The 16,102-nt window shown below is 41.1% G+C and overlaps 1 protein-coding gene across 1 annotated transcript; it reads right to left on the reverse strand.

The window, feature by feature from the left end:
• Nucleotides 1-2,575: 2,575 nt before the first annotated feature.
• On the reverse strand, nucleotides 2,576-15,539 carry LOC108922714 (myosin-binding protein H-like). The gene is made up of 11 exons (XM_018733022.2): nucleotides 15,217-15,539; nucleotides 13,692-13,826; nucleotides 12,561-12,728; nucleotides 9,346-9,434; nucleotides 8,950-9,145; nucleotides 8,660-8,799; nucleotides 7,614-7,773; nucleotides 6,939-7,075; nucleotides 4,833-5,019; nucleotides 4,274-4,318; nucleotides 2,576-2,867 (listed from the first exon to the last, which is right to left on the reverse strand). The coding sequence occupies exons 1-10, from the start codon at nucleotides 15,482-15,484 to the stop codon at nucleotides 4,296-4,298; spliced, it is 1,503 nt and encodes a 500-aa protein (XP_018588538.2). The 5' UTR covers nucleotides 15,485-15,539; the 3' UTR covers nucleotides 2,576-2,867; nucleotides 4,274-4,295.
• Between the last annotated feature and the right edge of the window lie 563 nt (nucleotides 15,540-16,102).

A 16,102-nucleotide genomic window follows, 5' to 3' on the forward strand; every position in this document is an offset into this window, starting at 1 on the left:
GAAGAGTATAGGTACAACTATCATTTGCAGCTCAGATAGATTTTGAAATTTTAACTTTTTTTTTTTTGCAAAAAGGGCACAGCATTTCCTCATAAAGAGAAGTTATAGCTTGAACATTTTTGACTAGTTTATTATTTATTACCAAAGCAGAGTCAAGGAGCATGTCTACAGAAACAGAAATATAAGGAATAACTATCAAGATCTTGGAGATATCAAAATAAAAACAAGTTTTCCTGCTTTAACTGACAAAAATTAAAATGTTTATAGATGCAAGCAAACAGGAAAAAGAAATTATGATCATGGCATCTACGTATCTGCATCATAACTGTAAATACGAATAGTAAAGTACTACAGTACAAAGTCTAAAGCTGCTTACCAGCTATGTGAGCAGAGTAAAGCAGGATAAGAAGGTCTGGGGAGAAAATAAAAGGACGATATTTACATATCATTACAGATAACTTGCTTTTAAAATTGCTATCATAAGTACCAAAGTAATGACATAAATTCATATTTAAAAGGCGCTAATTACATTGAGAGGTTTCATTTTATGTATATCTCACATGTCAATAATGCATTGTGATTGTTACAGGTTACACCAGGAAAACAATTTTATCTACTGTATAAATAAATTATTCACACACACACACACATTGTCCAAAGCCGCTTGCAACAAGCTGGAGCCTAACCCGGCGGCACAGGGTGCAAGGCTGGGGGGGAAGGGATGCCCTGGGACTGGACACTAGTCCGTCGCAGGGCACCCCGAGCAGGACCTGAACCCCCAACCCGCCAGAGAGCAGGACCTGGCTAAGCGCAGTGCGCCAAAGTAGCCCCCCGAATAAATTATGCGTAATGCAAAATGAAAATAATTCACACTTGTATGATACTCACACATGTTTAGTCGTGGCATTTCTTCCTATGTTCTGTGTCTGTCACTCGCATTTCACAGCCTCACTATGTTTGTGGTTTCTGCATGTTTCTGCAAGTGTCTTAATTCTCACAAACCTGTGGTCATCTGTTGTGCTCATTATCACCAGCCTCTTTTTCATCTGAGGAAATTTTTAGCAGCGTGTATTAGAAAAAGACAGCGGACCTTTAAATTACATATAGTTCTTATTACTGGCGGCTAATAAATTCAAAAAAATTGCCTTCAGTGCCATCCAAGACAAGGACTAAATGTCATATTAGTATTCCCACTTGGGGACCAGTAGTCAGTACAGATCAATATAGACCAGTTTTCTCTTATTTATCAGTATGAACTTCTAAATTTCATATTTAAAAAGTGCTTCTAATTGACTTTATTCTATTTAAATAGACTGTAACGTGCTCTTTCTTTTAAGAATCACTAAAAAGCAGTGTTGTACTTAATTATAGAGAAATGGGTAGAGTGAAGATGAGCTGTCTCTTCAGCCATGATCTGAGTAACAGGAAGCAATGCAAACCCACAGCAGTTTTTTTTTTTTTTTTTTAATGATGTAAAGTTTATCTGCTAGAAGTAAACACTGCAAAATTAAGGTGTGACTAATGTGAACATGCCCCATTACACCACAAAAATGCATTTGTATAGCAAAAACATTTTACACTTTTTCTTTCTTAGTAATTAGTATAAAGAATAGAAGCACAATGAGTTTGTATTTCAGTATACTTCTTACAGCACAGATCTGTTATCACTAACTGTGCATAAACGTTGACTTTTCTGTAAGATCATTATACATCAAAAATGTAAACTTTTGTTTTCAGACTAGAAACTTATTAGTTTATATTAAATTTTTTCAAATTAATGCAAATGTGGGAATATTGTACTAGTCAGAGAAATCTTATAATGTATGGTATGTAACTGTCCAATTTTAGATTTAGTATACTTTACAAAGAACTGTCACCTGGACCAGCCCTGAAGAATACACACACACATTTTCAGAACCGCACGTCCCATACAGGGTCATGGGAACCGGAGCCAACCCGGTAACACAGGGAGTAAGGCCGGAGGGGGAGTGGACACACCCAGGACCGGACGCCAGTCCGTCACAATGCACCCCAAGAGGGCCTCGAACCCCAGACCCACCGGAGAGCAGGACTGCAGTCCAACCCACTGCGCCACCACACCCCTCTACCCTAAAGAATACATATTAAAGTATTATTTTCTGACAGAAATCATGAAATCTAAAATTTTCTAAAATTTTCTGATAGTATTCATAAAACACTAGAATGCTTATCATTTTGGGTCATGTGTTATATTTTTGTATGGCCTGTTTTTGCTTCCTTACGAAGAACAAGGCTATACAGTAAATCATTGCTTGACTGGTTAGCTGCAATGAAAAAGAGAAACGGCAAGAAATTCTTCAATTGCAAATGGATGTTAATATATTCAAAACAAAACCTCACATGACTCACCTGTTAAAAAGTTACACATGTCAAAGCTTATCTGAGCGCTTAATTTAATTTCTTCATTTATAATGGTAGCTACCATGTTTATAGTTAACATTTCAGAAATCAACATAAATATTTTGGAAATAAAACAGCTATTACACTTACAGGCTAACTGTATAGTATGTTCCAAAAATAATCACAGAATACAGGATCCTGTTGGTTCAATCATTTATTAAACACAGAAATGTTCCGACGTACAATATACAATACTGACAGGAAGAGCTATATGAAGATAAATAAATGAACAAATAATTATTTTTACAGAAAGCAGTTTCTCATTATTTGGACACAGAATGGTATTGTAGAAGATCCTCCAGACAGGATTGACAGTGATGTAATTTTCCTTACAGAAACAAAGTACTGTCACTGGTATTGTCTTGAGAAAGTCATTGAGTGATCTTCTCCTCCTTTTAACATCAGCATTGAACACCTTCATAAATTTCCTGGAAAAATATAAAACGTGCTTTAGGGAAATTTCAAAACGGCCATTTAATTTGAAAGCCATTAACAATATAACTTTCATATTTGACATATACAGTACACAGTTGTACAACTCTTTAAATAGGACTGAACGAATGGGTGATTCTTTGAAAAGTAGGTTGTACCACTTCCGGAACCTATGTTCAGTCATAGAGGATGGAAAAAATGTCTGTTTCATAGACCGCGTAAACCACAACTCTACATTAGTGCCCTCCCACAAATTCAAGAAAAGGGTTAAAAAACCATTCTCTATAGGAGGGGGAATTTTTTACTCTTGCCTGTCACTTTGCTGGTATGTTAATGTGTTAAGATACGAGTATGAAATGTGCATTCTAGAATGAGCATCGTTTTAGTAGGCATTGCTTCAGTGAACACTGACACACTATGTGGGGTGAGGTGGCACTTCACTTTTTTCACTTCACTTTTTGGTTGAACATTCAGGCTTCATAAAATCTGCAAAAACACAAGGACCTTTAATGAATGAAACTTGTGGAAGGTGTAGTTAATGATGACCCAGGAATTAATCTCTTGTGCCTGCTCAGGACTGGTGGGGACACTGCTGCTGACTCAGGGTAATATGATGAAGTCACCAGGTGTACAGAGCCCTTTCTGAGCTAATTTATGGGCCAGTGGCGTTTGGATCCTATGCCTGAGAGAGGCTGCATTTGCTCAATTTAGTGCCCAACCGTATAAGGCCCACCTAACAGGAAGACAGATGAGCCCCCTAGCAAGGATCCAAATAAATAATTAAGAGAAGCACACACACTTTCAGAACCACTTGTCCCACAAGGGGTCACGGGGAACCAGAGCCAACCTGGCAAGACAGGGCATAAGGCCAGAGGGGGAGGGGACACACCCAGGACAGGACGCCAGTCCATCACAAGGCACCCCCAGCGGGACTCGAATCCCAGACCCACCGGAGAGCAGGACTGTGGTCCAACCCACTGCGCCACCGCACCCCCTCTTAAGAAAAGCATTATACATTAAAGTGCAAATCTGTACCATAATATTTTCCTTACCCAGAGAAAAAACAGAAACATATTTTGAGTTTCATTTGAAGAAGTGCACGGTCTAAAATGCTATGTCATCCAGTTAAGGTACACATTAGATAATAGTTTTTAGAAAGGCTTCATGAATAATCTTATGTTAGTTATACCGAGTCAGTATTTATAGTATTTAGTTAGGGCATCCATAATTCTGAGTTATTTGAGCACATTTACAATGGAAACAGGACTTTTGTGATTCTGATTCAAAGAACCAGGCTCAAGTCAAAAAGTTACTGGTCTAATCAAAGATTTTGATTCATTCACAATTAGTGCTCACATATTAAAGAACACTGTATGTTTAATTCCCAGGGTTATCGACTGACCTGTGAATGGATGCACGTGGATTTATTTTTCTGGCATCATAACCTCTGTTAAGAAAAAAATGTGGTAGGTAAGTGAAACAAAAATTCAAAGAAAGCTATTTTACAACTGTACTTTTGACAGCTGAGAGCCTTTTTCATTCAAAGGCCGATTTAAAGTACATATTTACTGTGCCTTTCCACATATTTGGTGGAACATTCTTACATTTCATGCATTTACACCGTCATTACTGTTGGTGTGCTGTTTATTATGATTGATTAGCTTCTGTATAATGATTGAACTGTAAATTGTAGTCATGTGACAATCAGAAAACTAAGTGCATGCAGTGTTTGACTTAAAAAAAAGAAGTTATACCAGTGAAGCTGTGAATGGCAGATTTGCGAGTACCTTATTCTTTGCCAACGGTGGCTTGACTGACATGTGCACATGAAAATTCCACATGCAAGGTTAGTGAATCAATGGCAACGAAGAGCAAAGTTCTCCATGACAACCACATTGAAGAAGCTTGCATTTCCTCATTTGTGGTAGACCTCCCTGATGGGATGAATGACTAAGACTTACGTTTGATCTCCAGCTTGCAGGCCACAGAAGCTTCCCCAAAAGCATTCTTAGCCCTGCAGGTGTACACCCCCCCATCAAAGCTGCTTGGCTTGCGAATCTCCAGAGAACAGACACCCTGATTGTTGAGCTGCCTGTACTTGGGGTCATCGCCAATGATCATTTTGTTCTTCATCCACTCAATCTTAGGCTACAAAGAAAATGGGGGGAGGGGTGAAAAAGACAAACCATCCGATCAAAATGTATTTCAAGTGAGTGAGGCCCTGTACAAATTCAATTCATAAAATGCATGAAAAAAGTGAGGGACTCAGTGATCTCTAATATCAACAAACACAATACCAGCACCTTGTAGATCAAGGCATGTCATACACAGCGGGTGAAACTCAACCCATCTCTTTCCATGAAAACTACTATTAGGGTACCTGATCAATCTTCTGGGTGCACAAGGTGCAAGCAAAAGAGGTACTAGCTGTGACAAGATGTGAAAAAAGAAAATATATCCTTTCAGGAAATGCAAAATTGGAATTTTGTACATTTAAGCCTGTTAAATTGGTGCAGCTACCTTTCTAATATTGTTTTCAGAAATACAACTCCATTACAGTAAAAATCAATCCTGCTGTTCAAGTACAAATCCCAAGTCCTGAAAATAGGTAACAGAATCTCAGATTGAAAACCCTTTTTTTGCCCCATTCATTAAGATGACTACATGTATAACTTAGCACCTACATCTAGGGAAAACCTGGACATTGACAAAGGGTACAGAAGGAGATAGTCTCTGAGTGCCTTGTCCTATTCTGGTAAGATACAATGATCATATTTGCTCATTCATAAGGCGAAACCAAACCAATCAGACAGCAAAACAGAGCCATGCTGCAACGCTGACATCATGCAAGTGTCTATTTTTATTTCAATGCTCTGACCACACTCCTGTGCTCTCATTCAAACTGCAAACAGGTCTTTAAAAGGCCTACAGCAGGAACACTCGACTTGCTGTCCGATAGGCCCTAGCGTACCGTTGTGTGTGGAAAAACTAATGTGTCTGTGTTACGATGATCTTGTATTCTTTGAATTTCAAATAACAAGTCATCACAGTGTTACTTTTGAGAACAGGCCTCTGGACAACTTCACTCAAAAAATAACTTAGAACTAACTTTGAAATAACTTTAGCAAAAATAAGATCAAGGAATGCTTAAGAAATTCTTATGGAACGCATAGGAATCCTTGAGGAATGCTTAAGGAATGCTTTTTAAACAAAAACACTCATATCTTTGTCACAGTTCTAAACTGAACCAACTGAGAAAAAGAAGAGATGGACTTGAGGTCAAGGTTAGATGTTACTGTGATCATGTTTTTCCATTTCTTATTTAACAAAATGCTAAATATTCATTAAACGTTCATCACTTGTACTCCTAGGTAGGTGTTGACTTGTCTTGGCCATCAACTTAGGTGGGTAGTTTAGGTAGTCAAGGTATGGATTCTTTTATTCACTGATTCCTACCAGTTGAGGTGAGTGCTTGAACAATGACCTACACTGTAATAAAGCAACAAAAGATTAAATACATCATTAAATAACAACACACCCTACAAATTTCTAGACCCAGCAGTGCCAATGCCAACCATAAAGCACAGCAATTGCTTTGGGAACTGTCCAGCTCTGAAAGGAAAATGCAAAATGGAAGCTATGTGAGTAGTGATGTGGTGTACAGGCATCTGTTAAGCACAGATAATCCAAGCACCCTTTGAGCTTTGGGCCCACTTTCCTCTCTGTGCTTAGATCCATTTTCAGACACTACATTTTGGCACCTGTTACAGGCATGTCAGCGAGAGAAGTCAGGCTGTTGATAGTCAACAGGACATAATGCAACGCTGATCTTCTGCTAAAGTCACCAAGTGGAAATGAAACACATTATGGTGCACCAACTGAGGTTGTTAAACACATATGCCACTTCTGTTTGACATCAAATGAACAAAGCCAAAATGTAACAAATTTCGTATCATTCTCATTATCAGTGAAGATGCATTGTTTTTGGAATGACAGTGCTAGGATGTTAAACATGTTGCTTTGTAAGAATGAAAAAGAAATTTATTACAGATAATGCCATAGTTTACTTTGGGGAACCCACGGACGGCACACAGCAGCCTGATGGAGAAACCAGCAGTGGTGGATCTGTCAACCAGGGGAGTAGTAAACTTAGGGGCCTCGCTGAAATCATGTTCCTTGTACTCGGAGGGCTTGTAGACAATGCCTGAAAGAAACGGGCAAAACTGTGACACCCCTCTGCCAGTGTAATTTCAACTTAGTTTAAGCTGTTTGTATAAAATAACCAATTCAAAACAGTAGAATTTAGCAGCACTTAACAAAGATACATCATGTTTTGGACAGGTCCAAGCTTTCAAATAGTAGTTATTGGTACATAGGCACACATTAATGCTGCAGTGCCTATAAAAAATATTTACCTCCATTGGACTTTTTCACATTATTCTGTTCTAGCATTTTAACTGACAATTTTTGCACCAAGATTTTTGAAATACCATTCAGGACAAGGATATAGAAGGTATTCCAAGGTATTAAAGTCACCTCGGCCAAATAAATAAATGTAAATGTAAAACTTGAATCGTGTGGGAATACTGCTAATTTAAATAGTATTTGCCGAGGTGCTGACTGACCTTTCTGAACTACATTTTTGTGCTTTTACTAGCTGCTTATCAGCCAGTCTTGTCTGCTGTTTAACATTTCTAACTGCAAGTGCACTAGCTACACATGTGTTAAATTCTCAGTCTCACCTGTTTTCTGAATTTGGGCTGGTGTCTTTGTCACTGCTGCTGCATCACTCCGGCCAACCTTATTCTCAGAAAAAATGCGGAAGTAGTAGGAATTGCCCATGATGAGGTCCGAGACGGTGGCATTTAGCCTGTGGTAATGCTCCAGAACTGTGAACCACGCCTGAGACGGCCCCACAAGACAACAAGCAGAAAGAGATACTGAGATACTGTAGCTGTTGGTGTGAATCCTAGGGGTGGCTTTAAATTGTACCCTAGACAAAGCTACTTAACTTGATCTAGTGTAAAAGGTACCATTGACAGAGCTACTTAATCTGAATTTATCTGAAAATCTTTAAAAGTTCAAATATTTAAGGATACATACTTTTTGAAAGAATTTTTTTTAAAAATTACATATTTTCTTATCGATTTCTAAGATTTCCATTTGTGGTGGAGCTAAATGTGTTTACCCACCACAGCAATAGATAGCAGTAAGCCACACCCAAACCTAAGTATAGGAGACTGGAACCAGCTTAATTTAACAAGCTTCTACAATGTTTAAAGCTTGTATCCAGTGTGAGTGTCGTGATTCTAACAGACTCAGTACAACAAGACAAACCACTACCATGGAGATGAAAGTAGGGCTAATAAAGAAAGATGAAAATGGTGAGAAGATGACAAGCATAGCATATACTTATGAGATGTGTCGGTCAACATCTGTGATTGAATCGGAATCTGTTGAGACAATTCATTTTTATTGCATTGTCTCAAAACTCAAAATTTACTAATTTTAAACGAGCCTAAATTTTAATGTGGATCAAAGTTAATTAAAAAACAGTCAAAGTAATAAATCAGCACTTAAGCACTTCTCAATGAACATCATGTCTAGACGTCCACTACTACCGTGCTGAGTACTCTTATTTTATCCCACCATGTGAAGTATGCAAAGGACAACACAGTGAAAGCTGGCTTGTGACATCCCTTAGATGGTGGAGATGGCAAGTGTTTGTGGGAGCAAATTGCACAGAATCCACAGCTGTTTCGTGGAGGGTTAGAGAGGCCAGGCTCACCCCAGTCTTTTTGTCGGCCTTCTGGACTGTGTAGCCCGTGATTTCTGTATTTCCACTGTCCTTGGGTGGAGTCCATTCCAGGGCAGCATTGAAACCCCAGGTATCCACCAACTTGATGCTGGTTGGAGGACCTGGCAGCTCTGCAGGAGACAAGGTTTAAAAAAAACTGGCTATCACCTCAATAGCAAGATGATAACTGGGCAAAAAGCTACAGCAAAATACAATAGCATGTGAATTAAATCATAATCTTTAACTTTAGCATGATAAAACAATGTCTTTAGAGTACTCACCAACAATCTGAAGAACGATAGTGACCTTGTCCTCAAAACTATCAACCTTCAAACACATCTCATACTTCCCAGAATCCTCTCTTTCAGCCTTGCGGATGAACAAGATACTGTCTCTCTCAGTACTGCGCACATTAGCCTTTTTTGGATCCAAGGGTTTTCCATCCTTGGACCAAGTCACCACAGGTTTGGGTTTTCCCTGTAGACAACACAGAGCAGTCTCCAGGTTAAAGTGGGTCACTAGGTTTTTTTATTCTATTTAATTATTTATCTTCCTTTTCACAACAACTGTGTCTACGAGGCTGGATGTATTACTTCAACATCAGATTCCAGGCACAGATACTGTGTTTGTATTCACCTGAGTTTAAACACACAGTTACAACCTAGCTACGCACTTACTTGGAAAGGAATGACGAGGTTGACCTGTTCGTCAACTTGTCTGACGTACCTCGTTCGCAGGAAACGGGGTAGTCGTATTTTAGGACGATCTACAGAAGCAGAAAGCAGAAAAGTAAGTACCCCAAACAGATGCTAGCTTGAGTTTTTTTTTTTGTTTTAATAACCAACAACTTATCTTTGCATTCTCCTCAATGTATTTAATATAGTGTGCCACCAAAAACATTCCAGTTGTAGCACAATTGTGTCTTTATATCATTATGATTAGCTTAATGTTACAAAGCTTTTGGTGACACTCGGACTGGTTTTTATAAATAAGAAGTTTTTTATCTTAAGGGTAGGTCCTCTTTTTTGTCATTTTCAACAGTCCAAGAAGAAAACAAATGACACCAGGACTCTGGTCAAAAGGAACATGAGGAGTGTTGTTTGCCATACTAACTACTTAATTCACCTCCTATCTCATTTTACATGGTATTGCAGATGCAAATATACTGTACACACACACAGTCTGAAATCGCTTGTCCGAAGCGGGGTTGTGGCAAACCGGAGCCTAACCCAGCAACAGAGGGAGCAAGGCCTGGGGGGGGGGGGGTCCCAGGACGGGACGCCAGTCCATCGCAAGGCACTCCAAACAGGACACGAACCTCAGACCCACCAGAGAGCAAGCACAGGCCAAACCCACTGCGCCACCGTGCCCCCCGTCAAACATACAACAACAAAAATCTGTTTTTGAAGCCCTTCAGGAGTTATTACTGACAATTTATTATTTTTTACTTTATTTGATTTGATGTCTTTGTCCAATGGAACTTACAACGTTATGCACAGGTGGTCCCCGACTTACAATGGGGTTACGTTGCGCGAAACCCATCATAATGCAAACATTTCGGAATTCAAAAAATGCATTTAATACACCTAATACACACCTGTGCGTAACAGACTGGGAGATGCGGATCGCTGCCGATGCCCAGCATCGCAAGACAGTATTGCACCGAAGCACATCGCTTGCCCAGGAAAAAATGAAAATTCAAAATTCGAAGTATGGCTTCTACTGAATGTCTATCACCAGCTCACTATCATAAAGTCAAAAAAATCGTAAGTCGAACCATCATAAATTGGGGATTACCTATATGTACAAGACTCTACTTACAATTATGTATCAATTTACACAGCTAGGCAATTTTACTGCAGAAGTTTAGAGTAAGTATGTTGCTCAAGGGAACTACAGTGAAGGCCTTTGGATTGCAAGACTAATTAGAGTATCTGCAATTCACTGTATCTGTGGCATTACAACCATTCCGGAGTCAATGCATGCTTCTCTCTGTCTACAGTTTACAGGATGGTTTATTGTGAAGCCACACCTGTTGCAACTGGAACCGTGAGCAAGCCTTATTCCCATGGCTATAAATAGATTTGTCTGTTGCTGATTTACTCCCTTCAGCGCACAAGAGAAAGAGCTGGTGCTGCAGCCGACGGCACGCTACCTGCTCAGGAAGTCATCATGTCTCACAAGTAGGGCATAAAATAGGAACTTGTATCAGTGGTGAGAATGCTCTCAATTTCATATTATTAATTCCCTACCACAGCAGTCACTTCCTGCTGAAAGAAACAGTTCTGCACCAAATCATTTCTAGAAGCTGCCACTCATATACAGCTTGTCAGATAAACACCACTAAGGTTATGAATAAAAGGCAAAGGGTTTTTAATAAAGACATTTATTTTAGTAACATGGAATGCTGGTTTAGTTAGCTAAAACGTGGCACAAATGCTTCAAGATGGTCTTAAAGACGAATCAATGCAACCATAAAGCATGCTTTAAAAATCAGATCCGGTTTGTTCCCAATTTTGGTGGAACTAGCCCACATTTTGTAGCTTCATGCCAAATACAACATGTCCCAACGTTATTGGAGTGTCTGCAGATCAGCAATCCTTATTGAGCCACACGGTAAACAGATTGCACGACACCTGGGACGTGGGACCTGGGACATCACGCCTTGCCTATGGGCTGGAATTCCTCTCACACTTGTCACCATTGCTCTTGCAGACCACAGCAACCTGACCCCAATCCACCGGGCATTCCATCAAAGAGCTCAATACAGCATAGGGCCTCTCCAGGCTAATCCTTGTTAATCGGATCACTTCCCAGTTATTTTCCCAGGATTTGAGAGAGTCTGGTTGCTTCATTCTAATGAAACCATTCATAACAGGCCTCTCACTGGGAGCACATAAGCAGCCCTGGCAGACAGTGAAGGTACCAAGCCAAACAAACCCATGGCCAAAGTCAAGACAGGATCATTCAGTTGTGCTCAGGTTTCCAATATAGGAAGAATCTGCTTTCTGTCATGGATCTATTGACTTCTCCTGTCATGAAATGGAAACCACAGAATAGAGGGCTTTACAAGGTTTCTTTACTCATTCTAAAAGAAAAATCTGCACATGAACAGAACACATTCTTGAGCCACAACTTAAGCAATATCTTTCTGTATGCAGCTACCTTCATAGAGAAGACCTGGCTATGCCAGCAGAGCTGTAGCAACATGTATAGCCTTAGCCTTTGCAGACTGCAAACTCAAGAGGCTTCAACCTCAAGAGGCTTCAACCTTCAGTCGTTTAGGGTCAGGAAAACCATTGTTTACACAATAATGCCATATGCTATATCCTGCTATATCCTGCTATATGTGTGAAATACATTCTGTGTATATCATTGTCATAGAGATAAGGAACACCATGTTTTGGCAATGTGGCTGACTTGTATTGGGTTTACATGCCTATATGCGAATTGCAAGTGACAGCTTTGCCAGGTTATGTCAACTGGATTTATTTACTCACAGCTGGAGGACTCATTCAACGGACTGGTATGAGCCAGGAGCCCTTCACCTCTATGTCCCAAAGCCAACCTACAGACATCAGGAGTTTCTACTCCACTGTAGCCAGTTAAAGTAGATTTATGGCATGTACTCAATATGGGCTTCTAACTGGTTTCCACGAATGAAATACTGCCAGACTGCTTCCTCATTATATTAAAAAAACGAAGCAACTGTGTCAGCAGGAAGGGCTAATGCCCATGTACAGTAAGCTTGTTGTGGCCTTGGGTGGTACAACAAGTATGTTCTGGGTCTGTGTGAACAGAAAGGAACACCTCAGTGCAAAGGAGAAAAAACAAAATCCACACCTTGCCCAGCAGCACATCCTGTGCCACATCCACCCATGCCTACACTCACCTACGACCTCACGAATTTTCACGGGTTCTGCCAGCGTGGCAGGTGGACTGCGACCACCTGGGTTCACTGCCACCACACGCAGGTGCAGGAGGTCCCCGGTCGTCAGATTCTTGATTGCATAGCGGCATGATGCTGTGAGCTCTTTATTTGCTACCACCCAGTCAGTTGCTAAAGGGAGAAGTTAGAGCAGATCGAGTTAAAAAAAAACATTTTAGATGGAAACTGACACTTAATTGTGACTTTTTTCACGTGCACAGTGATGTATTATTTTACCCAAACGACACTATAATATTGCAAGTGGATTAATTCGAGCGACTCCGTTCTTAAATTCATGTATTGCTCAATAAAACAGGAACAATCTCAACAGCGAACATTAGATACTCAGTTGGTTACAGAATTTTGGAGAAAAACTGATTTTCAACAGTCAAGCTGATTTGATCAACAAAATTCTGACTGGTTTACTTTTAAAAAAAAAATTATTGTTCTGCTGATTTTGCATGCATTTGAGATACAGTATGCATTTGTTTAAAAGAGAACATGAAGTTTAGGGATTTTAGATTTCACTGTATTTTATACTACTTTTTCTTCTCATTTTCAGCTAGAAGAAAGATGTATTCTTAACCCGCACAAGCTTGTACTACTCTTTTTAATCACCACAAATTTGAGCAAATGATTCAGAGTTGATCACGTCAGCAACCAGCTTTAACCTGAGTTTGCTTTCTAAATTCAGTCCACACAGACACCATGGTCGTCTAAAGGCCTAATAGGGAAACTAGTTAGAGGGCAAATAAATATTTCCCTGACACATTGGCAGCATGACAACTGTCCACCCCATCTGGCTAACAGAATTATCATTTGACATCTTCAAACTGATACAGGAAGCTAACACTGACCCTCCTTACAGCATGACGGTTGATGCAGACTGTTCATTCTGTGTTGCAGTCTCATTTGACCAGGGGTGATTAAAAAGGTGTTGCAAACCAGAAAATTATGTAAATCACAGGTCATACAAAAATTACAAAAGAATTACAGTACCTCACTTGCTATAAACAGAATGTCACAATACCTGGTTGGGTATCAGTATACCTGCAGTGTAGTGTTTTAAAAATGATTGCAATAAGTCAAACTTACTTTGGTCTTTGCAATATTCCACAGTGTACCCATCGAGGCCAGAGTCACCAATAGTCTCCGGTGGCCTCCATTTAACAGTAACCGAAGTATCGTTGACATCTTCCACTGTCAGATTCAGCGGAGCACTTGTTGGCACTAGACATCAAAAAAAGGAAGTTGCTGAATAAAACTGTTTATTCTGCATTCACAGAGTGCAATTATGCAGGGTTCAAAATGATCGACATGCTAGTGGTACAGTGGGTCGCCAACCATTTGAGCTCTGGTCCCCAACTCGGGGAAGCGATAGCAGCTGAATATGCAGGGTTACATCTGTTTACACCACACAAGGTCAGAGAAGCAGCACAAATGTCCACAGCTGTACACATTAGTAGAACAATAACTTATATCAGTGAGGTGTATGTTAGGAGGATATTTGAGGGATGTTTTTTTAAAACTTGTAAAGTTGCACACAGCAAAGCAGTAGACACAGACAAAGAGACAGATCACACCTAGCCTCCTGGTCTTTGGTGACAGGTTAAAGGTGGGGGACACCACTAAAGAAGTGACTGGTGTGGATATTGCAAGCCTGTAGGTGTCTTATAGCTCAATGAAACACAGGGTGCAAGGCTGAAGGGAGAGGGGACATACCCAGGATGGGACACCAGGCTGATGCAATACTTGAACCCCAGACCCCCCCAGAGAGCAGGACCTCCTCAAACCCACTGCACCACCACGCCCCCACACACAAACAGCCCATTTGGCATTACTTCAATGTGAAAACTGAGATTTATTTCATTTTTAGGACAATTCGGATTATCTCACACACACACACTTTCTGAACCGCTTGTCCCATACAGGGTTGTGGGGAACCGGAGCCTAACCCAGCAACTCAGGGCGTAAGGCTGGAGGGGGAGGGGACACACCCAGGACGGGACGCCAGTCCATCGCAAGGCACCCCAAGTGGGACTCGAACCCCCGACCCACCAGAGAGCAGGACCCAGTCCAACCCACTGCGCCACCGCGCCCCTTAGATTATCACCTTTATTTAAATTGATTATTTTTAAAAAATATCCAAAATATACATTTATAATTAAATAATTAATAATGAAATAAATGGATTATTTGAAAATATAATCCAGGCTGCGAGGTGAGGCCCCCAATATAGCCAGGCACATCAAACCCTACATCTCACATTTGCTATCCTTATAACTGTAAATTAAAGTTCTGGAAACATTTCTTGCCACTTGTTTAATATCTCGGAACTGTGCTGTAGTTCACTGCTCCTTTCTGTGCAGAGACTCTGACTTGATCGATGTCACCGCGCTGACTGTTACACTAACTGTCATGAGCTTCATGCAACAAGTACAACAACATATGAGTTAATAAAAACATTATTATATTAAGTGCCATGCCGAGGCGAGGGTGCTACAGCAGGGGCGATGACAGATCAGATGGTTACAATTCTTGACAGCAACAATTTGGACAAATGATCAAATGGAAAATTGCGGGGAATCGCGCCCGTGTCGGGTGAGAAGCTGCGCTCTACCTTCCGGCGGAGGCGGTGTCGGGGCTTTCGCTTCTTGCACCGGGGCAGCTGGAGCCGGAGCTTCGGCAGCAGGCGGGGGAGCCGCTTCGGCCGGAACCGCTGCTTCGGGGGCAGGAGCGGGGGCGGGCGCGGGCGCGGGCGCGGCCTCGGCAGGAGCGGGCTCGGGGGCAGGAGCCGGTTCGGGGGCGGGAGCCGGCTTGGCAGCCGGAGGCGGCTCTGCCTTCTTGCCCTTCGGTGCCTTCTTTATAGGCGCAGGTTTGGCCGGCATGATCCTGGTTTATTCCGTGGAACCTCAGCGCTTCGTAACCGATGTCCTGGCCCTTATATAGCGCGGGAGCAAGCCAAGGGGCTCCGCCTCCTCGTGATTTATAGAGCACCGAGATCGGGCTCCTGCGACTCACTTCGTCTTAACTAGACTCAAAATCGAGAAGCGTTCTGCTGAAATGAATAAGATTAAATGTCATGCGATAAGATCCATCCATTCATCCATCCATCCATCCATCCATCTTCAGTAATTGCTATCCCTAGCACAGTCACAGTGAGGGTCGCATGTGATAAGATTCCCCATCCATCCATCCATCCATCCATCCATCCATCCATCCATCTCAATAATTGCTATCCTGAGCACGGTCACAGTGAGCTGGAGCCTATCCCAGAAGCATTGGGCACAAGGCTGGGGGGGGGGGAACACCCTGGAGGGTATGCCAATCCATTGCAGGGTAATTAATGTGTCCCTATTGAATTCAATAAACAGCATTACAGTGATTTGTCCATTTATTCGCGACAGAATTTACCTGTATCTATTTAGTGTGAGAACCTTGATTGTTGATCCTTGAGCAGAAGTGCGATTCAGACTAGCAATGGTGATAGCGCAGACATAAGATAT

Source organism: Scleropages formosus, chromosome 2 (genome assembly GCF_900964775.1).
Source record: "Scleropages formosus chromosome 2, fSclFor1.1, whole genome shotgun sequence".
Classification (NCBI taxonomy): domain Eukaryota; kingdom Metazoa; phylum Chordata; class Actinopteri; order Osteoglossiformes; family Osteoglossidae; genus Scleropages; species Scleropages formosus.